The sequence below is a fragment of the Cheilinus undulatus genome, linkage group 19, assembly GCF_018320785.1.
Source record: "Cheilinus undulatus linkage group 19, ASM1832078v1, whole genome shotgun sequence".
Classification (NCBI taxonomy): Eukaryota; Metazoa; Chordata; class Actinopteri; order Labriformes; family Labridae; genus Cheilinus; species Cheilinus undulatus.
Window position 1 is genome coordinate 12696091 of NC_054883.1, and position 26470 is coordinate 12722560.

At 37.0% G+C, this 26470-nt stretch overlaps 2 protein-coding genes across 3 annotated transcripts in view; both read right to left on the reverse strand.

Moving 5' to 3' along the window:
* Positions 1-1909: 1909 nt before the first annotated feature.
* On the reverse strand, positions 1910-15006 carry cry-dash (cryptochrome DASH). Of its 2 annotated transcripts, none has more exons than XM_041813842.1 (14): positions 14805-15006; positions 13986-14158; positions 11696-11789; positions 11486-11616; positions 11218-11366; positions 7669-7757; positions 7474-7547; positions 7296-7385; positions 7056-7135; positions 6919-6978; positions 5342-5499; positions 5062-5181; positions 4767-4943; positions 1910-2452 (listed from the first exon to the last, which is right to left on the reverse strand). In XM_041813842.1, exons 1-14 carry the CDS (start codon positions 14865-14867, stop codon positions 2345-2347), a joined length of 1566 nt encoding a protein of 521 aa, XP_041669776.1. In that variant the 5' UTR covers positions 14868-15006; the 3' UTR covers positions 1910-2344. The 2 variants fall into 2 exon arrangements, with proteins under 2 accessions (XP_041669776.1, XP_041669777.1); XM_041813843.1 differs by having other exon boundaries at positions 13986-14096; positions 14805-15004.
* Positions 15007-18046: 3040 nt separating this feature from the next.
* map3k22 (mitogen-activated protein kinase kinase kinase 22) overlaps positions 18047-26470 on the reverse strand; it is a 70713-nt gene continuing 62289 nt past the window's right edge. Inside the window, exons 16-18 of the mRNA XM_041814089.1 lie at positions 24241-24370; positions 22977-23154; positions 18047-20013 (exon numbers count right to left, since the gene is read on the reverse strand). Of these exons, the coding sequence (XP_041670023.1) occupies positions 19785-20013; positions 22977-23154; positions 24241-24370 (537 nt within the window). The 3' untranslated portion in view covers positions 18047-19784. The remainder of the gene's footprint in view (positions 20014-22976; positions 23155-24240; positions 24371-26470) is intronic.

A 26470-nucleotide genomic window follows, 5' to 3' on the forward strand; every position in this document is an offset into this window, starting at 1 on the left:
CTTGATGTGTGTTATTTGTGTAAAAACTACAATTTAATGTTGATGGACTACAAAATTCCCATCCACCACTACGTGGGATCTCCGTGTTGTTACATGCAGAAAATAAAACGTGAAAATCTCGAGGTGATAAGTATGACCACACTGGTATTTTTATATCCTAAAGTCTCTTCAGGACGAGGAACTGTGACTGTGAACATCTAGAACAGCAGAAAATTTTCTCTTAATCTGAACTCTCTACAAAGTCAATATGAATAATGTTCAAGAACTTTCATTTCACAACGTTAAATAATTTTGTTTTATTCCCTACGTATTAATTTTTTCTTTAATTCTGTGTTGTCTGTTAATTGTATAAGTCTACTCTGGTTCTGTCTTCCTTTCTACTCATTATGTGAAAAGCTCTATAAACCCGGCCTTGCATGCATAATTATGATTATTAAAAATGACGATCACAACATGGCAACATGCTAACTTTATTGCTTGAATTGGTTGTGATTTACAAACTTTTAGCACATTTACTATAATGTTTTAAAATAGAGAAACAAATGCAGTTTGACATACTGACTGATCAGTTTACTGCTTGGATAAAAATGGAAATGAGATGAAATCGTTATCATAAGTAGAATGAAATACTTCTCATGTCTGTAAGACTACGTTCACACTGCAGTTAAAAGTGACCTGGATCTGACTGTTTTTTTCACATGACTTGTATCTGATTTCTTTGCTGACCGTGCGAACAGAGCATGTCACATTGAAAATGACCTTTTCCATTCAGAGTAAGGCCACTTTCGTATGTGGTTCTAAATCAGATGTGTATCTGATCTTTTGAAAGTTGACTGCAGTGTGAACAGGCAAAAAAAGAACATCAAATCTCAGAAAAGATCAGAATTGAGCATCAAGCCCTGCAGTGTGAACGTAGCCTAATATTTCTCTGTTCATTTCCTTCCGTTTATCACACGTATTATAAGTTTGACAATGAATTTAACTATTTAAATCAGGGCTAGTAAAGTTAAAGTCAAATTGATCACTTGTTTTGATGACCAGTCAACAGGTGCGTCATTATAAATGAAGTTTACGCAAAGAATTGTGGGTCATCTTCTCATCTCTCCTTTGGTAAAGGACGGTCCAGTGTTTCCTAGGCTAAAGGAGTTAATAAAGAAAGTACTGAAGCGCCTTTCCTTATCAGTTAGAGAATTTGAACAGCCTTTATCGTGGCCGACACTAGAATACTTCTGGGTTGTTTCACTCAGTTAGAAACCTTCCTAAGCAAAATGGACTATTTGAATGGACCCCCGGTTTGATGAGTTTGGTGTGGAAGAACTGGACCTTGACCTCTAACGCATTGAGCCCCTTTTGGGATGAACTGTAAGGAGGTTGTGAGCCAGGCCTTCTCATCCAACTTCATTGTGTGACCTTATAAATGCTCTACAGAGTGAATGGGCACAAATTCCCACAGAAACACTCCAAAATCTTAGGGAAAGGAGGATGTTATGGCTGCAAAAGGGGAAAAACTCCCTCTTGAATTACATGTATTTGAATAAAATGTCATTATAGTCTCTGTTGGCATAATGGTCGGGTTGAGAAAGTCTCCCACAAAGGAACATTGTGGCAATAGTTAGTGTGGCTCTCCTTATGACCCACTATTTTAAAGGTGAAACCAGTGGCAAGATATGAATCAAAATATAATCTATTTTTAGTAGCTGTGATGTCTGCCGTAGATTCACTTGTAGTCCCACATTTTCCAGGAAGTCATCTCACAAAATTTTACATTGTTTTGTAGCAGTACAAAATAGTGCACCCCCACCCCCCAGCACCAGGCTACTAGCACCCCTAAATAAATGTCAAGAATCAATTTTGTATTAAAAAATGTTATAGTGCTTGCTTACAGAAATAAAAACACTTGACAAACTCGGAAAATTAATACAGTTTATTTTGTAACAGCTATAAATAGGCAAACTCTGAAAATAACAGCAAAGCCATAACAGATGTATTTCCAAATAAACAACAAAAATGCAAGAAAGACAATTTTTCAAAAACACAAGCAGAAAGATGAATGTAACTGATTTCCCAAACTGAAAACCACACAGTGGCTTTCAGTGTTGCTGCAGCATAACAGGAAACAGAAATGAGTCCATGGTGCATAATGAGGCTTATTTTCTGATAGCATACATAGATAAGCCAAGTTCAAGTATTAATGTGTTGGAAATAAGCACTTCCTCAAATCCTCATTAGAGCTTCCCTCTACTAATGTCAGTTTGCATCATGGCATTTACAGCAACAGTCCAAGCTTGCATCACTGAAGCTCCTGTCCCCTGAGCATACATTAGTGCTGCAGCTTTGAGACAGGTCACAGGTTTTTGCTCCTGGAGAAGTAGAAATCAATGCCTCTGTCCCGGTGTTGTTTTGGAGTGTGAGATGGGCCTTTCTTTCCTCTGGGTGAAGGACCTGGTCCACTCTGGCTCAAAGAGAGAAAAAAAAACAATCACTTCCAATGTTACTGCTTAAAAGTAAACTCGCGTCTGGCTGTTCAGCTAAATGGCTTTGTTTTCAGTCAATAAAACCCCTTTTGTAAATTGTTGCTGTGATGGTAGAAGTATTTGGAAACCTGAGCAAAGATCTGTCACCTCAATGTAAAAATACTCCAGTATGTTTGTTCTGGAAGTTTATGAAGAGAGCTTTCTTTTTTCATGACATCTTTCTTTTTTAAAAGATAAGTTTTCCAATCCTCAATAATATTACAGTGGGAATAAAAAAAGGCTGTAACTGCCACATGTTAACCCTTTATGGGGCAAGGAATCATTTGACTCCCCCCTCTGTGATACAGTAGAACAAGAATGATTTTTCAGTGGATCAGTGGAGATCTGTCAACATCGCATTTAGTGACTTCACACCATCTGGCTGATCAGCAGTGGCCCAAAGCATCTCAAACTTCCTGTTTCCTCCAGAATTAAAAAAAATGCAATTTTTACATCTCTTTTGGTCCCAAACAGATCACTCTTAAATCAGAACTAACCACGATAAGTTGATGAAACATGCACATTATAAAGGTGAGTAGTAGTGCTAACTGTCATGATGGGTTGTGCTTGCATAGGATTTCTAGAAATAACTGAAATATTAGCATGAAAAATGATGTGACAATATTTGGACATACGCCCATTTAAGGGTGTACAGTGTTGCCTATATTAAGGCATATGGCCAACTCATCGAGCAACCATACTAAGGGTATTTTCTTGACAAATAACATCTTGTAATGTAGGATAAGAGTACCTTATAGTGTAGATGGATGTTGCTATAGGTTTGTAAAAAAATTAAGAGTGATGCAGTGGAAAATTTTACTTTTCCATAGAAACTTTCAACGGATAAATAGTAAAATATGTGGGATTTTTGGTCAGTTTTATTACCTTTAAAAAGTTTTATTATACTTATATGGTTTATATAAGTTTTTATTTTTACTATGAGCCTTATTTCTGCTTACATTTATTAGACATTTAGTGATTGTGATGTTTTTTTATGTTTTCATGTGGAATTATTAACAAAAATAAATGGTGTAAATAGGGGAACACATTATTTTAGTCAGTTCTACAACAGTATAACAGTTTTATTTAACTTCAATGGCATAAATCAGTTTTTTATTTTCATTGTGAGTGTCATCACTGCTAAAATCCACTTATTAACTCAATATTTGTGATTATTGTAGGTGTCCTGTTGGAATTATTGGTGTTAATACCATTACTTATACAGTGTTCTGAAGCTAGTAATGTTTTACCTCTAAAAACACCAGAATCTAAGGCAACTACACCATGTCTTATTAAATTAATATTTTGTATTTATATAACTTATTTAATGTACAAGTAAATACCCATTAGACTCTAAAGGTGTTTATTCTTTATTTCTAACGTCTTGATATTCATACACTATATGGATTTTTTTTTTTTCTTTACCATGAACGAACAAGGAACCATATGGTATATGGTCACTTTGTTGAAATTGATTTCCCCATAAAAATGAATAAATAAATGTGACAAAAAGTCATGGGATGTCCACCAATAATATTCTAGGGCTTACATTTTGAATCCAAGTATTTCAATGAGTGCCCTATAACGGGTTACTCACTTCTTTTGACACAAACCCTGCAGCAGCAGCAGCAGAGGTTTCAGGCTTAAAAAAATAACTATAGAAATAAATCCTGGTTTGCTTCTGTAGCTCAAAGAGACATCTGTATTAATTTCAGTTGGTTCACTAACCAGCTAAAAATTCCTCAAGGGAGCGAAGATTTTAAGGCTACTGTGCATATTCCAAAGAACATTTGCTAACTGAGTGACATACAAGTAGATATGTCATTAACATAGATGTCATTATAATGTCATTTTAGCTGGACATGGTAAAGTACATTTTAGCAGCAGGTAGGCCTCGTCTAATTGTTCCATACTCACAGGCAGGCACCTCTCTGCTAGCAGAGGCGACAAAAGCTTGGCGACAGATCTTTGATTGGTTCTTTAGTCTGAAGTTGTTGGGAGATTTAGAATAAGTTGAATTTTATTGAATGATTTGTTGAAACATTAGGGAATTTCAGAGATCCCATAAGTCAAAAATTAATGTAGACCTTCCCTTTTTGTGTAGAGGCTTAAAAGGTTTAGGAACCACAGGGCAAATATTTAAATACTGTCACACTCCACCACTTCTGTTTGTGATTCTGAGGCATAAAACATCATTATACCAGCACAACACTTTCATAAAAAGCACTTCCTTTTTTTAAAAACAACACCCACCGGTTTCTTGTTAACATGTCTGCTCCACTCAGGCGCCATGACGATGGGGGTTGGGTACGTCTCACCGAGGGAAACTTGAGCGTGTGACAGGGCGGCACTGCTGAGGGTCCAGGGTGTATGGATGTCTGCTCCTCTGATGCCCTGCAGCTCAGGAACCCACTGGCGCACATAGTCACCCTGAAGCATAGGCAGTTTCATCACCGTTATCACTCTACATGACTCAGGCTTTCTGTGTATTTTCTGCAAACAATGGAAAGTAATGAAGTGTAATCATAGTGAATGCCCTTTAACATACATTATTGTCATAGTCAAGACCTTGCTTGATCATGTTGAACTTCCTGTTCTCTCTGGGGTCGTTTCCTATTCCAGCGCTGTATAACCAGTTGCCGTAATTACTGCAGACATCATAGTCAATCTTTGGAGGAAAATACAAAATGATGAGCCCAGTGCATTCAGCAAAATAATCCTCTTTAAACATAATTACAAAGGGCTGAAAAAAAATAAGATAGCCGTGTTATAGTCAATATTTACATTGTGTCTCACAAAATATGTCCTAGATTACTGTTTCTACTTACCAGGAGATACTCAAACCACTCAGCTCCCATCCTCCAGTCCAGACCCAAGTCTTTTGTCAGGAAGCTTGCAACGTTTTGCCGCCCTCTGTTGGACATAAATCCGGTCATTGCCAGCTCTCTCATATTGGCATCCACAAAGGGAACTCCAGTTCGTCCTTCTGTAATTAAAAACATTACATATCCTCCTGAGATCTGAGCTTTTGTTTGAATGCATTTTTAGTTTCTTCCACTTATTTGGGACAAGAAAGACCTCATCAGTTTAAAAGTCTAAAAAGATCTAAATTTCTTTGAATTTTCCCTTCCAAAATTCTACATTAATTTCCATAAAATTTCAAAGAAATTCCCTACAACTTTTGTGAAAATTCTTCAAATTTTTTTATGTTTCCCATAAAAAGCACCCCAAAAGCACACCAGTGTAGTTCAGTGGGTAGAGTAGAGCATTGATTCCCGGCCTTGGCGTATGTTTGGTGCATTGTCACTACCCATATTTTCTGTTTCTCTTCAGCTGTCCTATCAAATAAAGGCAAAATGCCCCAGAAGTAATATTAGCCAGAAAACCTTCAAATGTCTTCAAATATTCCCAAAATATTTCAGTGAAACTTCATCATAAAACCTAAATTTGAAATAACTTACCCACATACTCCACATAAAGTCTACAAAAAAATTCATCATAAAAACTAATGCTATTTTCCCCTAAAATTTTTTATCAAATTCCAAAAGTCTACAAATATATTCTCCATAATTCCATAAAAAAGGGTAGAAAAAATCCATTTAAGTTTCAAACAAATGTCCTGAAATTCCCAAGAAAAGTCTTGAAAATATAAAATTTTTTTTAAAAAATCCTATCAAATTTCACCAAAATGTATAAATACCTTTCCCAAATTACAAGAAATTTCAAACAAATCAAACAAAAAAATACAAATACATTTCCCTAATATCGCCCAAACATCACATCAAGACTAATTTCCCAACTTCCCATGAAAATGCCTTTATTTTAAAGCATATTCTCCCCAAAAATCAAAATTTCCCAAAAAATGCAGATGCATTTCCCTATATAGCCATGAATTATAAAGCAAAGAACTCAAAAGAAAAAAAAAATCAGAAATACTTTTCCCCAAAATCCATGAAAATACCTTGTATTTAAAGGCAAATATCCCCAAATATCGATACAAATTTCCCAAAATGCCATGGGAAAATGCCCCAAAAAAAGTATATTTTCCATAAACATCCAGTGAAACTCTAGAAAACCATGCAAACATATGCCCAAAATTTTCATGAAAATACTTGAAAATTTCCAAGCCAAGTCCCCAAATATTTTTCAAACAAATTCCCTAATATTGCCATTAAAAATCCTAAAAATCTAACTGCAAATTCTCCCAAAATTTGAAGAAAATTACTTCAACTTCAATGGGCATTCCTGACAAATTCTAATAGTAGAAATTATTACAATGTTGTAGGAAAGCTGAAATGTAAAGCCATTATATATTCATGCAGGTTAAAGCACACACTTTTAAAGATAATACATGCTATTTTAATGAGAAATGTTTTATGAATATGGAGGAAATAATGGTGCAAACCTTTCCAGGCATTGAAAAGCTTCATATCTTTTTTCCATGGCACTGATTTGTCTTGAAGGCCTGTGGTAATAATTCATATTTAGTTTACAGACATTTAAAAAACATTTAAAGTTGTGGAAGAGTTGGACTTTTCTTACCTTCAACTTGAAACAGCCTGTTTCCAAATTTGGCAGCAACAAACTTGAAGTAATCCCTCCACAAGAGTTCAAAAATGACCCTAAAATACAGCAGTGAAGATACTCAGAACATGAAAACAAATAGCATTATTTCTTACTTATAATATTAAAATATCCAAACGTTAGAAATTGACAATATTATCTACAGAAATAGCAGTTCAAATATTTAATAGATTCTAGCCTTCTTAATTCTAAACTCACCAGTATGTACTCTGATTGGCTGTTCGCTCCCTCTCATACTGCTGGATCTGATGATAGATATACCTTGGGGAAATGCAACCCATTGCCAGCCTGCAGGATTGCCAATGGAGCAGCATTAGATTATTATTGGGATTTAAGCATACCAACATTAAACTAATAAGCAGCAAACCACACTCACCAGGGTGCAAATTTAGTGGAATAATCCACGCCAATTAAGCCATTACGAGTCTCCTTGTAAGCTGCCACTGCATTCTACAAAACATAAAGCATAGTATGGTTTTTATCACACATAAAGGACACCTTAAGTACTTGTCATAAAATAAGATAGTTGCAGCCACTGCTTCTTCACATTTGTGATGGATGTTATACTCACAGTGTCCCAGAAATAGTGTTTGAGTCTGGCCAGAGCCTGACTCTCACCACCACTGCAAGGAAACGCTGAGCGAGGATCATTCACAGGCTCTATGAGGAAAAACAAGAGCAGCATTTCAGCATCAGACTGGTTTCGTACATGCTAAACACTCCCTAATGCACATTTAGACACACACAACCATAAAAAGCCTAATCATATACGTGGAGATGAGTGTCCTCGCTTGCTGGCACTTAATGAGGAAATCTGTGCTCAGCAGTTTGCCTATTGAATTCTGAAATGCAAGCAATGTGGTTTTGCTCAATAAAGGGGATATATAAAAGTGGCATTTATGCCTCCCATTTGCAAACAGCATGTAAAGACATTTAAAGGAAAGTCACTTTAATAAGCACATAAAATAAAGACATAAAATGAAGCACATAAAAAGTTGGATTTTGTTTTGCTATTAATGATTTAACACAGACAAGAAAGTGTGAGACACAATCTGGTATCACAATCCATCTTCTTCTCTTTACTCAGTGAAAAGTTAAGTGAGATTAAGGTTTCCCCTTGACTCAAAACCACCTTTTACTCTCTGGAAATCTGAAAATATTTAAAAGGGCTTAATGTATTAAACAACTATTTGTTTGTTGATTTGTAACTTATGCATGTCTCACTATGCTTACAATTTTCTGGGGCTTTATGAGCGTATCAGCTGTAATTCTATACATCACAGAACTATTAGGTCATCTTGGGCATCCATAAATGTACATCGGCTCTGGGTATGAATGGAGATTGAGGGGGAGCCTCCAAACATCAGACATAGACTTGAAACACTTCCACTTTGAAATAGACTTTAAAGATGATTCCACTGCCAGGAGACTCTCAATCACAACATACGATGCAGAGACGTGCCATTCAGCTTCATCCACCTCCGTTGCTTACTTCTTGTTTCAAACAGAGGACTCTATTCAATACAAACTGCTCTCACTAAGGCGTAAATACAGTCAAACTTTTTTTCCAAACAAGGAAGGAGCTCTTTGAAGGAGGCTTGGTGATTCTCTTGTAGTGTTTGGGAAGGCAATTTTTAACAGCTTTTCCTCATTATGTGAAATTCATACGTAGATGAAAATGGAGAGTAGCCACATGAAGAAAAGGTGATAAATTGTTGTCAAAAATGTTAAACTGGTAAAACCCAAAGAAAATAGACCTACTTCTCTTTTCCAACTAAAAGATCTTTGTATTAAGTAAGTCATAGTAACCCACTTTTAAGAAGGTCCAAGCCATTGTGACCCAACAACCTTGTTTTCCATGCGCTATTGCTTACCGAATCTGCTTACTGCACCATCCTCAGCTGGCTGGTTGAGCTAATGGCCAGTGCTAGCTTTGATAATGTTAATTCTGGACTCGATCTGGTCGTGACCTGGCGTGTCCCATTTCATGAGCCCAGAAGGGGCCACTTTACCTCTGTCACAAGGGCTTTCTTTGAATGCCTTGGGCCTTTGGTAGCTGTCCAGTCTGGCACAATGAGTTCTTTTCATTAGCCAAGCATCCATAACTGTAACTTTAGCTCAGCCATCCAGTGGCTGGTGGAGCCTTTTGTGTTTTATTATGGTGCAGATGGGGAGTGTTTTGCAGGGTGGAGCTCCCCCATGTGGCTATAATGCATACTGCATAAGTGTCCCATTAAACACTGTAGCTAAGAAATTCTGACATCTCATTTAGAAACCCCCAAAAAATCTCCAGCGACCCACCTGTGGGTCCTGACCTAGACTTTGAGAATGAGTGGATAAGCAGATACATCTTAGAGGGTGCAGTTTTGATTGAGAGACTCCTCAGTTCAAAATAACAAGTAAGCTGCTGAGGCAGTCAGGGTTGAGCAGCACATCTCTACACAACTTGGAAATGTCTCATGGGACTACAACATTGTCAGGGTTGAAGTGTGGGGATGGAGTGAAGCATTATGGGGGAAACTTGAGCGACAGAATCCGGAGCTGGTGGCAGAGAATAACCATGGAGCACAAAACATGCATGAGATACAGCAACAGCACAGCAGCTTCAAACTTCATTAAGTAGCCATCTTTACTGTAACATCCCACATTTCCATTGCAATGATGCACATTTTGTGTTCATCATGACAGCTGCTGTAAAAATACATGGGCCATTAAAACTCTAAAAGTTATGACTTTCTTTGGCCTTTAAAACCGTAGGAAATATTTCAGGTAATGTGAATACATGTTTAGAACATCAGTGTGATCATTTTTTAAATTAATTTGTATTTAGGGTAAAAAATATCAAAAAAATATCCTTCATTTAGAATACTCCCAAGTGACTTTAAATTAATGCATTTCATTTGAGTAATATCTTCTTTATTTTTCTAAACAGGTTACTTGTTGATATTCAGGAGATTCAGAGGTAGAAGTTTCTTGTGTACAGAGAAAAATAGTCTATTGATAGATCGAGTAAACCAAATCTAAAAATGTAATGTCTCATAAAGAATAGCTGAAAGGAAGAATTCTGTGTTATGTAAAACTTAACCAAGGAACAAAGATCCCTCTGTGCACAGTTACATTCAGGAATTTTCCTGGTATCTTAAGGGACAAGTTTAACATCCTTCTCCCACTTATTTGGGATAAGACGGACCTGTTAAGTTAAAATATCTGCCCTGTCTGGGAGAGTTTTTCTCTTTAAAGATAAACACAAATTCCCTTCAATTTCAAAGAAATAATTTTCAAACAAATTTTCACTTAACATTCTTTGACATATTCTTAAAGAGGCCCATAAAAGTGCCCCAAAATATTTCCGAAATGTTTCAATGAAACCTTATAATAAAGCCGAAAAATTCCAATTTTTAAAAAATTGCTGAAAATTCCATTGAAGTTTCTGAAATTTTTCAAGCACAGCCAAAAAGAAAACTCCACAAAAAATTCTAAACAATTTTCTCCCATACCTTTCAATGAAACTCTCCAAAAGGTGCAAAAAATACCCCCTAAATTTCTATGAAAACATTTGAAAATTTCCAAGCAAAAGCAAGAAAACAAAAAACCATAGCAAATTCCCCAAAATTTGGTATTGCATTGCCCTAAATTCCATGAGAATTACAGAAACATCCAAACATTCAAGAGCAAAAAATATTACTAGGTTGTAGGAAAGCCTAAATATTATGTTATCATATCTATATGCAGGGTCTCAGCAGGTTGATGCAAAGTATGTATGTTAACTCTCTATGGCAACTGCTAGCAAAAACGAATATGACCTCTGACTGGCCTTCGCCTGGGGCAGACTAATAGTTAAACCACCACCTACTGGAAGTAATCTGTTTTTTGCTTATTATGAAAACTGTGCTTTATTAAATTCTTACAGATTCATGAGCTCCTATGTGTGAGTTTTATATTTCATGGGGTGTAACTCCAGACTTCAATATAGCAATTATGTTAAGGCAGTAAAATGTGCAATAAAATAGGGAAGCTCTTTTTAATCCTCTTTAGTTTTCACTAAAACTGCAATATTTCTTGAAAAGTTTGCTTATATACTTCTTCACAGGTCTTCCAGCACATTTTGAAAAATATTCACCTGTCTGCTGAAGTTCTTCCGCTGTAGGAATGGTTCCTTCCTCCAGTTCTTGTGGGAGAGGTTTCAGCTGTTCTGGGGTCGGGAACAAAGGCCTCACCCTGCTCTGGGTCTCCACTGCCTTCCTGAACTGTGTGTACACGTCAGGCAGCCTATAAAACAGAGGAAATGTTCAAAAGTGCTCTAGGTCCTGAAAAAAATGGCCAGAATCAAAATCAGGACTTTGGGCAAAACTTGGATGTTTACTCAGACTAAATATATCCATTCTGACCTGGACATGTGTGGAAATGGCAGATCATCTCTGTGGTACAACGTAGACCCCCAGCAGGTGTGGACTTTGACCTTCATCTGAGCACAGACATCCTTTACTCTTTTCTCCACATTCAGCTCTTCCGAGGTTACCTAAAACATGTAAAAATCAAAAGACAGTGTGCTTAAGCAGAAAAAATTTAGATATTAAAAAAAGATCACGTGAAGCTACCTCTTCCTGGAAAGCCACGGTGCTGACAGAGCCCAGCTGCTTGATGAGGTCAGCGACTACCTCCTCTGGCTTTCCTCGTCTCACTACCAGGTTGCTGTTACACACAAAACAAGCCCCCTGTTAACACTGTACAAGGCAAGCTGCATCCTGGGTACAGAGAGAGTAATTTTTCACACAGTGGCTGGAAAAAATGATGATGAAAATGTTGCAGCATGTGTTCATGTAAAGGTAAAACCCTACAGACTCAGAAATGTGTCCAGATCCTGTTATATCCACTTCAGTTAAATGCAAGGTGTGTATGAGAATCACAGGTTTACTCTTAAATAAGATTAACAGGAGATAAAATATAATATTATACAGGTTGCTGACTACAGATACAACATTTATGCAATAATTGACCTACTATGTTGCAAAACAACCACATAATGAAAAAATACATGACACCACATGATCCATGATACACGTGGCACAATTTTTATTATGGTATGATACTTAAACACAACGCAATGACTGCAATCTTATTCTCCTCCTTTTTCCCCATTATTAACTTCCTCTTTTGCCACTTAACTTCCATTTATGTCACCCTCATTCATTCAATAAGAGCAGGAGTTAGGAGTCACGAAGTAGTGACGGTGCAAGTCTAGATAGTTGAAGCCAGCGATTTAGTAACTGTATTACACAAGCAAGGAAAACAATACATTGCCACATTTTCAGCTGCATCTCAAAAAAATTAGAATATCATGTAAAAGTTTGTTTTTTTTTTCCCGTAATTTAAATTTTAAAAATCTAGATTTATCAAATAAACCATGAAATATGTATAAAAGATTTTTTTTTACAATGTTGATGGTTACAGCTTACAACTCACACAAATAAAAAAAACTGTACCTACAAATATTAGAATATGGTGGAAATGTCCAGTTTCCTGTCAGTTATTTCTGTCCTAAAAAAAACTCTGACAAGCTAACCTTGCAAAGCAGATGGATACGCCCATTTCCTTGTTTTTCACTGGAGAATCCATCTTGCAAAGCTCCTGTCTGAACCATTAGGGCCCGGTTAGACAGTGACAGGACCAATCAGCGACAAGGGGCAGTACTTTGAGGCACAGCAGTGTCGTTACGTAACAAAAACAGCAGCAGGAGCTGGTGCAGTTATTGAGGAAGAGATTAGTGTGGATGCTGCTTAAGCGCCAGTTTTATCAGAACTTGATGATATGTCTTCATGAAAAGAAGAACAAAGAACAGCAGTGACTTGTTTTCTTTTCAAAAATGTCAAAAGTCGAGTACTTACATGTCTATAGTGGCCATGTTTTGCATTATTCCTCACTAGCTGCGCACGCGGAGCTCGATAGCAGCTACGTCAAGTGTTTTGTTGCTCTTACTGGCCCATAGAGATGTGACAGAACGTTCATCCAATCACACTCCAAGTTTTTTTCAAATCCTCTGCCTTTTTTCAAACGTTTCCTATTGAAGCTTTCCCAGATGGATGTGTCCCTGTCAGGTTACTGACAGGCTATTTAACTCAAAAACACCTGCAAAGGTTTCCTTAGCCTTTATCCCCTCACTCTGCTTCAGAACATACAACCACAACCATGGGGAAGACTGCTGACTTGACAGTTGTCCAGTTTCATGGATGTTGACCAGAAGAAAAAGTGTGGTAAGAAAAGGTAGACAAGCAACAGGGATGAGCGCAGTCTTCAGACGATTGTTGATCCTGAACCCCATAGGAAACCCCTGGGGTGTTGTTACGAGGCAGATAAGAGACATTAGACTCAATAATACAGATGAAGCAATGCCATAAACTGATTGCCTGCATGCCTTGTGGCATTCGTGCAGTAATTTGAGTAAAAAGAACCAAGCAAGTGCTGAGAGTATAAAAGAACACAATTTGCTAATTTCTAAAAGGTTAAAATTTCTCTATTATGATTTTTTATTGTGAATTTGTTTTGTAATATTCTAATATTTTGGCAAAGTTGATTTTTTCCCCCATGAGCTATGAGCCATAATCATCAAAATTAAAACAAAAGGTATTGAAATAGTTCACTGTGTGTGATAAAGCTAGAATATATGGTAGTTTAACTTTTTGAATTATGAGAAAAAAATGACCTTTCTATGACATTTTAATTTTTTAAATACACCTGAATATTTTGTTTCACTTTTATGTACAACAACAAATAGTGTAAAAGTTTATAGATCCTTTCTTATATCAAAGACAGAGCTGAAATGTAAATAAAGAGGAAGGCACAGAAACTGGAGTCATATCCTGAAGCGTGAACAAACAACAGCGTACTCACCTGCCCTTGTTGACCAGTGTGTTCCTGAGATCCTGAATACCCTCTAGTAAGAAGCGCAAGCGGAAAGGCCCAGTTTTTGGCAGGTTGTAGGTGTACGTTCCCACATAATGTCTGGGGTCAAAGCAGTACAAGGGGACAATGTACTCTGCATTTCTTTGAGCCCAGTGAAAAAGCTTCATGTAAAGAGAAACACGGATCATACAGTAGTGAGTGGCACACATGAATCAAATTATTTTGAGTAATTTTTCTAAACAACAAAAATGGCTTATAAGAAAGAACTGCCATAAAAAGCCATGCCAGTTTGTATATAACAGAACGAAAGAAAAAGTCTTTTCCCTTGAAACAACTTCAAATGGAAATCTGATATCTTATTTTATAAAATACAACCGGAAGTTGATCGGGTTTTTTTTTTATATACAGCTACCAGAAAACTGGCTGTTCCTTTCTTGTTTAAAACATAGAAAAGTTTGGCCGTGCGATTCGTACATTGTTTTTTTACAATCATCATTTATTATTAATTATCGATTATGTTTTTGCTGCGGTTGTAAACCTGATGAGTTCTTTTTATTTTGAAGGAGTTGCACCGGAAGTGTAATTGATGACAACAGCAGCTTAACTCAACTAGCATGCTATGTGTAGCAAACAAACCAAATAAGCGAAATATTTTCCACGTATACAATAATTTTGTCATGAAAGCTAGTATTCAGCTCAAAGAAAACCAACATGTCCGTTTGTAGGTCTTATATGCGTTTCTATGTTAAAAAAAAAAACGTAGTAGTTTAAAGCTGTTTAGACTCGTAACAACAATTCATTTCTTACCTCATTGTCATGCAGTCGCAGGTCATTTCTTAGTAAACATATGACTGTACGGGAGGCAGACATTGTGTTTTTAGGAGAGGAGCAGTGGTTTTAGTGGCAGAGATAAGGGTTCCGTTCACGGTGTCAAAGACCAGCGTCTCCCGGTCTGCCAGTGCTCAGTGAGTGCTGCTCGCGCTCCTCGAGTGTCACGTTTGCAAACACGACGTTATAAAACGTGGGGTTTTGTAAGGTCGTTGTTTAACAGCTGCTGAGAGCTATGATGTTATATGACATGATGATTTGACCAATACACTGCTGTCAAATTAGTGCTTTAGTTAAGGCTTCTTATATATGGAAGCCCATTTCTGCCAAATAAAAAACAACAAATGTGAAAATAAGGCAATCCCTGAAAAAAAAAACTAACTGAAAATGTGAAATTCTGAGTTAAGAACTTGAGCAGTTGTTTAAAGAAACATGGAGTAAAACTGCAGTGTCCAGATAAACAAGCCTGATTGAGACCTATCCACAAAGACTCAGTGCTGTGATTGCAGCCAAAGGTAGATCTACTAAATACTGACTTGACAGGGGTGAATATTTATGCCAACTTTTACATTACGTTGTTTGATTGACATTTTGTAGAAAACTACTTTTCCCTTGACATTAAAGAGTCTTTCTGTATTTTTTTTTTTTTCAAAAATGCCAAATTATATTGATTGATTCATATTTTATTAAGTTATTATTAGAAGATAGAAAGTCGAAATTATGAGAAGTCATAATCATTACTTTATATCTCATAATTTTGATATTTTGTCTCATAATTATGACTTCTGTCTCGTATTTTTGACTTCTTGTCTCATAATTAAGATGTTTAATCTCATAGTTTTGACTTTTATCTCATATTTATGACATTTAATCTCATAATTTTGACTTTTATCTCATATTTATGACATTTAATCTCATAATTTTGACTTTTATCTCATAATTTCGTTATTTCAACTTTTTAATCTCAGCATTACCTTTTCTATCTCATGATTTTGACCTTTTATCTCAAAATTTTGACTTTTATCTCATAAATCTGAATTTTTATCCCATAATTTTGGTATTATTTCTCATAATTTTGACTTTTTATCATATAATTTCATTTTGTATCTCATCTTTTTTTAATATCTCAGAATTTCAACTTTTTATCTCAGAATTACATTTTTATCTCATAATTTTGACTTTTTGTCTCATAAATATGACCTTTTTTTATAATTTGGACTTTTTATCTCATAATGTTGACTTTTTATCTCTTTATTATGGCTTGGGCTTCTTTTTTAGCTTGCCTAACTTTGACATTTTTGCCCACAAATGGGCTTCCATACTTATACCTACATGAATGCAATGATAACTATATTTTGTTCTCACATTTTACTCTGTTTTCATGGAGGGGAGAAGAAGTGGGGTAGAAAATTGTGCCTCACTTTTATGAATTTGCTTGCACTATTTATAGATTAATGTCTACTTTTACACAAAAAGCTAAGGAATGAACCTGTTCATTTTCAGTAGTGTCAGAAGAAATGATATTTTTCTGATAATGACCATGGTTTTATTTATATAAGTTCCACTGGATTAAAGTCTTTTTAAAATATCAGAATGTGCCAACTCAAAAGCTATGAGAAGCTTTTCAAAGGGCTGATGAATTTTGGTTGTCTGTTCCAGTATTAACATTTCATATTTAGACATTTACTGTAGTTCTGTGACTTTGTTAACTTAAAAGGATGATTCCCCCCCCCCCATCATTATTGCTTTTAGCTAAAGGGGGAGTGTTGCTCTTTGCCCTGGGCCTCCAAATGGTTAAAACCGGCCCTGCCTCACACCTGCAGCTCCTCCTCACAAATCGTTCTGGTCTGCCAGTTTGTTGCTTTCATTTTTCTGTTGCACATACATGAATATCACTGCTTTAAACCATGAAGTCTCCCACATGTTTTTGGTGAACTCAAATGGAGACTAAATCTGAATTTTCTTCAATAGGAGTGTTCTTTTGTCATCATGGAGTAATGGTAGCCAGGAATGCTGATGAACCAGTGACTGGACCTTCCAGACACAGGTGTCTTTATACTACAATCACTGAGACACATTCCCTGCATTCAGGTGATCCCCATTTCACTAATTGAGAGACTATTAGCACTGATGGCTGGCTGTGAGGTCAGTCCTTTTGGCTAAAAAATTAAAATGACCATGACTGTTTTATAAAATCAGTGAAAGGGTAAGGGCTCTGTATTAAACAGAAGTGAATTGTAATTTTAGCTGATAAAAAGACATGCTGATGTACCAAAGTCTAACATTTAAACTTATTAATAAATAAAGGATTAACAATGCCTTTTCCTCTGACTGGCATTATTGCCATTGAGGATAAAAAGTGATAATTATTTAATTTAAAAAAAGGTGAATTCAGGTTACTGTACTCTTAATCATTCACTTTGATGGAGAGCTTTATATTTCTGAGTATGTGAGGGGGAACACCAGAGCCTTTATTGGTCTACATATTTGCAGATTAGTGTACACATTTGTGGATCTTTGTATGAATTTGCAAATCTTTGCACACATTTGCAGATCTGAACACATATTGCAGATATGTGCATGCACTTGTTGATTTGTGCACAGATCTTTGCACACATTTGTAAATACTTTTGCAACAATAATGGCTCCATATGTACGCATCTGTAAATACTTTTGTAAAAATAATAGCTCCATATCTACTAAGTTGTGTATCAGATCCAGATGTGAATACCTGGAAATGAAAGCTGAAATATTGAGCTGAAATGTTTCATATTCATCTTTTTGTGTAAAATGTTTTCAGTCTACAAAAAAAAAAAAAAGGAATTGGGCCCACTGTTCCAATGCTTTTGGAGGGGAGTTTATCAGATTAAAAAAAAAAAAAGTTATTATGAACAGTGTTGTAATCCCTCCTTACCAATATTAAACACTGATAAATAACTCAACAAAAAAGTCACATATTCAAATATTATTGTTGAAAATAATCTTATTAGTTGATTTTAGTTTTCTGTCTTCCCTCCTCTTCCATCCACTCTGCTTTCTGTCTTTTGGTTTTGCTCCTGAGGGTTAGGGTCCCACTTTCAATAATAAGTAGTGCATGATTCCAAATGTTCACCAAGGTAAAAGTATTTTAGTCAGGAAAGCTGAAGAAAGCATGTTTTACAATCCATGCCAGCATGATTGCAAAACAATACAATGAAATCAGACAGGCAAATAGTCTTAGACCTTGAATTTATTTAAGTTAAATGTACAAAAGATTTGACTTGATACATTTCATGTTTCAAGGCTCTGTCATAAAGACAAACGTGACTGTCCCAATCGAAAGCCTCCCAGACTTTTCATACTGCCTACCAGCTTTCAAAGAGACATTCATACATAATCCTGTCTAAATCACAGTACATTCTACTGTATAATGTAGCTATTTCATCAAATAGATTTGTATATAATGTAAAGAAATTTCATAAAAAAGTGCAGAACAATATGTATTTACAGAATTTTTTTTTTTTCATATAAAAGAACTTCAGCAAATTCTGCATGTGCTCTCTACTGAACAGCTGCTCACTTTATTAAGAAGCTTTACACTTTGGCAGTGAACATTTGTGTGTACAAGCAGGTTCAGATAAGGCACTGACAAGGGTCAAAACACATTTGATCGCTCCTTAAGTGCCTCCGTATTACAGCTAACCACTACACCTCCCACATCATCTCCCCAGATGAAGTCTCATCTAGGGAGGTGCCGTCAAACTTTCATCAAGTGACCCATTATTTCAGTGTAGGAAGCAAAGTAAAGGCATGGGGTGACTGGATTCATACTGAAGTTGCAACAAAAACATAAAGAAGACTTTTACTTCAATCCAATAATGCATCTGATTTGGTCTGTGCAGTGTACTGTGCACGAAGCTGCCATAACATAGGAAAGGCTATAGGGCTCTGAGGTGACTAAACAATCCAACATGACTAATACTGCACATTTACTTTAGCTGTAAGTTTTTAGACCTTCTGCAACTTTTCTTTGGCCCTTTTCTCTGTGGACCCATGGGCCCCTGCATGGGAAGCTAGGATGGATATCACAGAGTCCAACAGTAATGTTGGTATTGCTTTATAGACATTGCACGCTGATGCAAAAGTTTGGTCTCTTTCTTATTATTTTTTTATTTTTAGAAGAAACTACACAACTCTTATAAAAATGCTTCAAATATAAAAATATCTCCTAAGTTGATTATCCTGCATGTTGGTAATGTGTCAATGCATGATATCAAAGTGCAATGTTGACATTCCTTCTAAATGGGCTAGTGAGCGGTATAAAAGTAGGGTTATGCAACCCCTTAAGATGTTTAGAAAAGACATTCTTTCTTACAAATACTTATTGTAAGGCGTCGACAAAATACATTTTTTTAGCCATGGATAGAAAACTCATCCACTAAAATGAGTTATTTTCTTTCATATAAAAATATTTTACCCTCTTATTTTCACTCCCAGCTGACTCTGGCTGATGAGTAACATACAGTACTGTCAGATGTGATTAATGTCACCACTCAGTCAGGATTACATCACGTCTGGCCAAACCGAGACACTGTTCTGCGGCAGTAAACGAGTGAAAGGACCAAGACCACTCTCCAAGTTTGGTCCTGCTCTTGCTGAAGGACAGCAGCCTGAAGTGGACTGCTAAGTGCTTCCTTGTCAGTCTCCTCCTAGGGGGTCCACGCTGCGATGCCTTGCAGGACTCTGCAGTCGACCTGTCTGTTCTGCGGCGGAGCTGGTTGGTGAGAGAAACAGGGGTCCTGACAAGGCAGACACTGGTGATAGACAACAGGGCGGGAATTCGGAGTGAGCCCTGGAGCCGGGTGACTTGAGGGGAGAAGCCCTGGGGATGGGGCAGATCGAAGAGGAGGGGAGACGCCGGGGACTCAGAGGCCCTCCCAGGCGAAGAAGAGGGGGAGGGAGATGGGGGTCCATGGGGCCTCAGAAGCTTCCCTGGACGAACGGGTGGCTGAGCAGAACGTCTGCAGTGGGCCGCCACTTCTCCTCCACAAACACCTGCCGCAAGAAGTCCCTGCAGGTGTCGGACACGCCATCAGGTAGCATGGGCTTTGTAGGCTGGGTGGCAATCTTAAAAATGGCCGCCATGGCCTCGTACTCGGCCCATGGAGGTTTCTGGGTCAGCATCTCAACAACAGTGCAGGCGACACTCCTGGAGACAAAAAAAGAAAAAACAGGAACCATACATGTTAATGCCAGTATATCTGATTTTTGTCATAACAGTGGCAAATATTTCCCAATATGTTTGTATGTATTTCAGTCAAGGCCACTTTGTCAAGAAGCACACATGATTTGTAGTTATGAATATTTTTCTTTATTAGCAGTTATTAATTTGCACTTATTGACATTATTTATATTTGGTTAGGTGGCTGTTCTAGGATCCCCTTGCCCTCCCACAAGCCTATGTGTAAAGCATCAAGCAGACACAGCACACGTTTCTGCCTTTCCTGTGCCCACAAGAGACAGGAAGTGAAACAGCAAAAAAAAAAAAAAACCCAGAGCAGGTATTAATGTCAACAGAATGTCATAGATTAAGTGAGGTATATAATAAAGGAGCTGGGGTGGAGGAGGATTGCTAAAAGCAGCTTGCAGAGGGAGCAGTAACACGTAGACAGGCTAGAGCCGTTTAAATAAGTCAGCACTAATGCACTGAGCCAATAGCATGCTTAGAGCAAATCAGCTAAAGAGGGCTTGCATGAGATCCGCTGATCTTAATTACATGGCAGTGTTTGACTCTGTGTGCGCTTAATTTAATTGTATTTCATAACATAAAGTTCCTGTGAGAGACTTTTTGATTAATTTGATTTTGTTGATCCCTCTTGACCCAGCTGTGAGTCTTTAAACATCAAATGAACCACAGACTGTGAATTTTGCTGCTGAGACTTTTAAAAAGTAGTTTTAACAGCCTTCGGTACATTCTTTGACACCTACCCCACTGCTGAAGTTAAGCTTTTATGATAAAGTCTAGAAATAATATTGTTGATGGTCTTGTTTGCGTTTCTTGGGTCATGAGGATGCATAACTACTAATTTCAGTATATTTTCATAAGAACAACAACATGAGCTCAGCATAAACTGAGCTCATACATAGAAACATTGACTTGTAGCAAATGTAGCAACAACTTTTACTACCATCTGAAAAATCAGTGTTGTTCAGCCTTATTTAGAGAAATTGCCATTTAATTCTTGTACCTTTAATATTGACAAAAAGCTTTCTATAAATAAAATACATTGTAGGAACATGCTTAAAGATAAATGATTTTAAGCAGAAAGGAACACAATTAAAAATTTTCTTCAGTGAAAAAGCTTTAAAAGTCTTCATATATTTCAGTTTTGTGGGAATTTTATCGACAGAATTCTTAAATCAAATATTTCTTTTTCTTAAATATTATGTTTTTCTTAATAGTAAGTTTTACTTTTCATAGCTGTAAGCAGATTTCCTTTAAGACAAACTAAAAAGGCTTAAAAATAATTTTATTTCTGTGTCTATAAAGCTCTTAAATAGCAGCAAATAAGGCAGGAATGACAATGGACTGTGGTTTCTCTTGCATTTTTGCACTGGTACTCTGAAAATCTAATGTTTTTTTTATTGGAGATTTTTTTATGGGAATTATTTATTGATCCTTACTGTCTTCTGTCAAAATGTTTTTCATGTGTAATCTGTATGTTGTTGAGTGTTGTCTATGGCTGCAGCATCAGTGGTAAGCCCAAGACAAATTTCTTACTATGTGGGACAATAAAGTTTATATTATTTTATCTTATGCTATGAAGCTTTAAAATGAAATCCCAGTATATATAGACTTATTGTCTTTAATAGATTGGAATAAGGTTTTTGTTGTGTTTATGACCTTGTACAAAAAACACATTTAGATTTAAAGAGATTTAAAGATCTTCGAAAATATACGTGTTGGGGCTTTTTTTATGCCTTTATTCAGAGAAAAGAACAGTAGATAGGGTCGGTGACAGGCTGAGAGAGTGAGGGAGAGACATGCGGGAAAGGAGCCACAGGCTGCACTTGAACCGGGCCGCCCATGTACATGGGGAACAGTGTTAATTTGACAGCTATTTTTAATTTTAGTCTTAGACTTTTGTTACATTCTTTACTTTTAGTCCAAGCATTTGTTATCTTGCCTAAATCTGGGACCACATAGTGGTAGTGTGTTCTATGCAGTCTGCCAAACCTGGGGTCCCTGCTGTCTACAGCTGAGAGGCAGTCTAGACACAGAAGCATTGTTTTTTGAGATTTACCCACAGTGAAGAAATATCATGGATTTTGAATGTCGACGAAAACTAAATTATATTTTAGTACAGTTTTAGTCATCTTGGTGAAAACTAAACTTACTTTTGTTGGTTTTAGTCATCAAAAGGCTGTCAAAAACTGTTGACGAACATTTTAAGTCATGGTTTTAGAAAATTAGCACTGATGGGGAGCAGCCTAACAGCAGCCTCTTCTTCCCATATCTTTTACTCGGAAGAGTCATTCTTAAAGCCTTTTTAATTTTATCCTGTAGTTTTACTGAAGGGACAGTAAGGCTGAAGTTACTCTAATGTGAGTACAACTGGGAAAAAGATCAATGCAACTATTTGACAGCACTATTCAGAAGGTACTGCACAACAAAGGCAGCCTTTATTTTAATCTATTTGTTAAATTATCTCTAAATGTGGCACACAGGGGGATCTAATGGTTAGACTACACCCCATGTACTGTACATGGGCGGCCCTGGGTCGAGTACAGCCTGTGAGTTTTCTCCCCCAATCTCCCATCCCTGTTTCCAACTCTATCCAGTGTCCTCCTCTCTAAATACAGCCACAAAAGCCCAAAATACATTTTAAACAAAATTATTTCAAAATGTATAAATCAAATGTGTTTCTTGGTATAACACACATTTTAAAAAATCAATAATGCTAATCTAAAAAAGGCAACATGTCTCGTAGCTACAATATGCTTCTTTAATGGAGAATTTTTATTTAAATGATTGTAATGATCAAAAAGATGTCTATCAAGCCTAATATACTTTAAATACCACCAGTCTTTCCTAAATACAGTACATACTGAACTGCTACTTCTTCATATCCCCTTTGAGAATCATACCAGTCCCATTTGTTTTTTCCTCACCAGACATCAGCTTTGCGGCCATAGCCCTCCCCGTTGATAACTTCAGGGCTCATCCAGTAGGGGGTGCCAGTGACAGACTTGATTCCTGTACCCGACATGCAGATGGTCTGGATACGTTTGCTGGCTCCAAAGTCTCCCAGCTTCACGTTCCCTGATGAGTCTCTCAGGATGTTAGCACCTGGTGGAATGAAAACAAAAATGAGCTCAGAGTTAAGGGATGATTCACTGTATCCCTCTCTTAATGTACCGTTACAGTGTGATCAGAAAAGTGACTGTACCGGCACATGGACTTAAAGGGAGAGGCACATTTATCCTCTGGTTTGTGATGAGGGAGGATCTGGCAGATTTATGTCTGAAGTTGGGATAATGGCTCATTTGACTTCACAAATCCCAAAATAAAATACTGAATCAGACATCTTCTCCACGTGGATCAAACCCCAGCACCCTCTCTCCTCCTTCTTTGGTATTTTTCCGACATGTAGCTGTGTCTATCCCATTTCCTCCCAGCGCTCCACTTGTTTGATCAGTGACTAATGTACACCACGCTCTCTGCTCCATCTCCACTCCCACAGAGGGCTGCAGAGAAGAGATTGAGAGACTGAAAGTGTGACCTTTACTCTTAGCTTCTCACTTTGTCAATGTGTTTCCACTGCTGGCACATTTGTTGTGAGGATGTGAGAGTCTAATAAATCATGCTAAGACTCCTTAGAATGTAAGTTCACAAAACCTTCACTGCTTAATGTCATGTGCTGACAGCTTCTTTTACAGTGTACAGAGGAGCTCTTGTGTGGGGAAATGATCACACCATATACAACGTGAAAAAAAGAGCATTTTTAAGTGGAAAATCCCACCCACATGTATGTTCATAGAGCCTGCCAGTGTCCGGTGAGACCTACTATCTTTTTTCCCCACCAGACGGTACATTTCCCTCTTTTTGGCTGTGGCTACACGAAGCAGTGGCTCCCAAAGCTGCGGGCAGCCAAACTAAAGCCTTTCCATCCGGCATGGGACATTTTTAGCCCGGCTGATTTCGCCAGCATGAGGCCTAATATATCTCAAAGGGGAGTTCAAAATAGCACATTTTTTCCAGTCTCCTTCAAATGAGGAAACGTCAACCAGGATGAAATGAATGAACCAGTGGTGTTCTCAGAAACCGTAAAGAATCATTTCAGCACCACCAGCCTCGCCATGTCACAAGTGTGGGTTACAAATCCAATTAAACTCCTTCCCTGACCTTTGACAGCTTGGTTTTTTTCTCCATTACCTTTGATGTCTCTGTGTACAATCATGTTGCTGTGCAGGTAGGAGACTCCTTGGAGGATCTGCCTGGTGTACCTCCTGGTCACTTTCTCTGTCAGGGCCCCGTAGGCTTTTAGCTGGTCCTTTATGGAACCCTGGAGGGAAAGAAAGAGAGATGGAAAAACAGAGGGGTGTGAGAGGATGACTAAAGCTCAGAAAAATGGTTAAGAAATGCAGTTGTGATTGCTGTATTGGCTGTGGAGTTGGATTACTGTCACAGCATTTGAACAGTATTCACCCAAACACTTACTTTTAAGAACTTTTTAAAACTGCACAGTTTCTAAGAAGGGTCAGATTTGAGAAAGAGTTTATTCTAAGTTCCTTGGCATCTATATTCTCTATGCCACAGTTTAAAGCAAGCAGTTCAAATGTGTTAAATCTCCTGGGAGGAGCATTAAGCTAGCCATTAACCAAACTGAAATTGATGCTGTTGTCTCTATATGAGCCTTAAAATCTACGAAGACCCTCAGCATGAATGTTGCTTATTTCTATATTGGTATTTCCAGTGTCTAAAAACTGCTGCCAGGAGTTAGGAGTGAGATGAAGAGATAAAAAGTTTTTTTTCCTCCACTCCAAGATCCTTGATGAGTGATACAAAAGCAGGATGCTAACACTTACAGCACAAGATCAACAAAAAGTACGAGGTTCTGGTTTGTCCACAGGGGGCAGCAAAGTCAACGAATCCCCCATCAACACTGCACCTTATGAATACTTAAGATGGAGTGGGTTATTTCAGCACACTTTTGTGCAATTTGACCCTCTTAAAATCCTTTGCTGTAACCTTCAGTGCTCCAAAAGCGTCTATTTAATCGGTACAGTGGTCCTCTAATAAAATAATAATCTTATGATGGATGATCAAAAATGTAGAGACAAACTAACTGATCATAATTCTCTATGGCTGTGTCATCAGCCAAAGAAGGAGCACGGCTTATTGGAAGAAATCAGAGTGCTATTTTGAATAGCTTTTTCATCTTTGCTTGTTTACATATTATAAAAGGGTCAGATCAATGTTTTTTAAGGTCGAAGTTTGGCCCAAGGGGGTTTATGGTGCATCAAATAAGATGTGAGGGTGGGAAATAATGGGTAACTTACGAAATGAAACGATATGAACCATTACGATACGATACAAAACTCTATGATATGAACAATTATGATATGGTACAATTCAAAAGATATATGGTACGACACGAAACGACATGATATGAAACAACAGGACACAATTAGGATCCAATTCCATATGATGTGATACAAAATGGCATAATAAAAAATGATACAATACAATTCAATACGATAGAATTTGATATGATACAATACTATTCAATACACTTCCATAAAATATGATACAATTCAATGCGATGCAATATGATATGATATGAATTGACACAATATAGAACAATACAACAGGATTAAGGCTGAGCGATTTGCGAAAAAATAATCTAATTTTTCCCCAGTATTGCGATTTAATAAGCGATTTTTTTAGGTTCTTCATATAATGTGTTGTTCAACAAACACAAGCAATGAATCATTCCTTTTTATAAACAGCACAGTATTAGATAAATTAAACTAGGGATAAAATTTTTTTAAAAATTTAATTGCGATTTTGGCTCACACAATTTCAGCCCGATATCAATTGTTAAATAGAAGGGGATGATCATTTCTTTATTATTGTTGTTCTGAATAAGAAAAAGCATATACATAAAGAAGAAAAGTAGGATTTTTGTAAAAAAAAAAAAAAAAAAAAAAATCCCAAAAATAAACTTAAATGTAAGCATAATTTGTGGAGCATAAAATCTTTGCTGCAAGAAAAAAAAATGTATCAAACTGGCATTTTGAAAGATTTCAGGTTAAAGAAATTGTGCACTGTCTGCAATTTGAAAATTGCAGCAGGCGATTTAATCTAATTTGCAATTCACTGCCCAGTCCTAAATAGGACACAATACAATTCAATACGAGGTTTAGGCCCAATGGCAGCAATATTTGGTGCTGGAGTACCTACTGACCCACCAACATGAATCAAGCCATCCCAGTCCTTTGTTTTTATGTCTGCCAATCATGACTCTTTATAATACCTGCCCTTAATCTAGTATGCCTACTTATAGATCCATCTCCACTCACTGTGACTGTGTTTAAAGGTGGAAAAGGGGTATGATATGTCAGTGTAAGTGCAGGACTATTCTGAGTATTCACTGATTTTG

Coding starts and splice junctions, on each gene's coding strand:
- cry-dash (XM_041813842.1), bottom strand. CDS start 14,867: ATGTCTGCCTCCCGTACAGTCATATGTTTACTAAGAAATGACCTGCGA. Junction 7,386..7,473: donor TCCACTAAATTTGCACCCTG/GTGAGTGTGGTT, acceptor GCAATCCTGCAG/GCTGGCAATGGGTTGCATTT. Junction 4,944..5,061: donor GTCTTGACTATGACAATAAT/GTATGTTAAAGG, acceptor CCTATGCTTCAG/GGTGACTATGTGCGCCAGTG.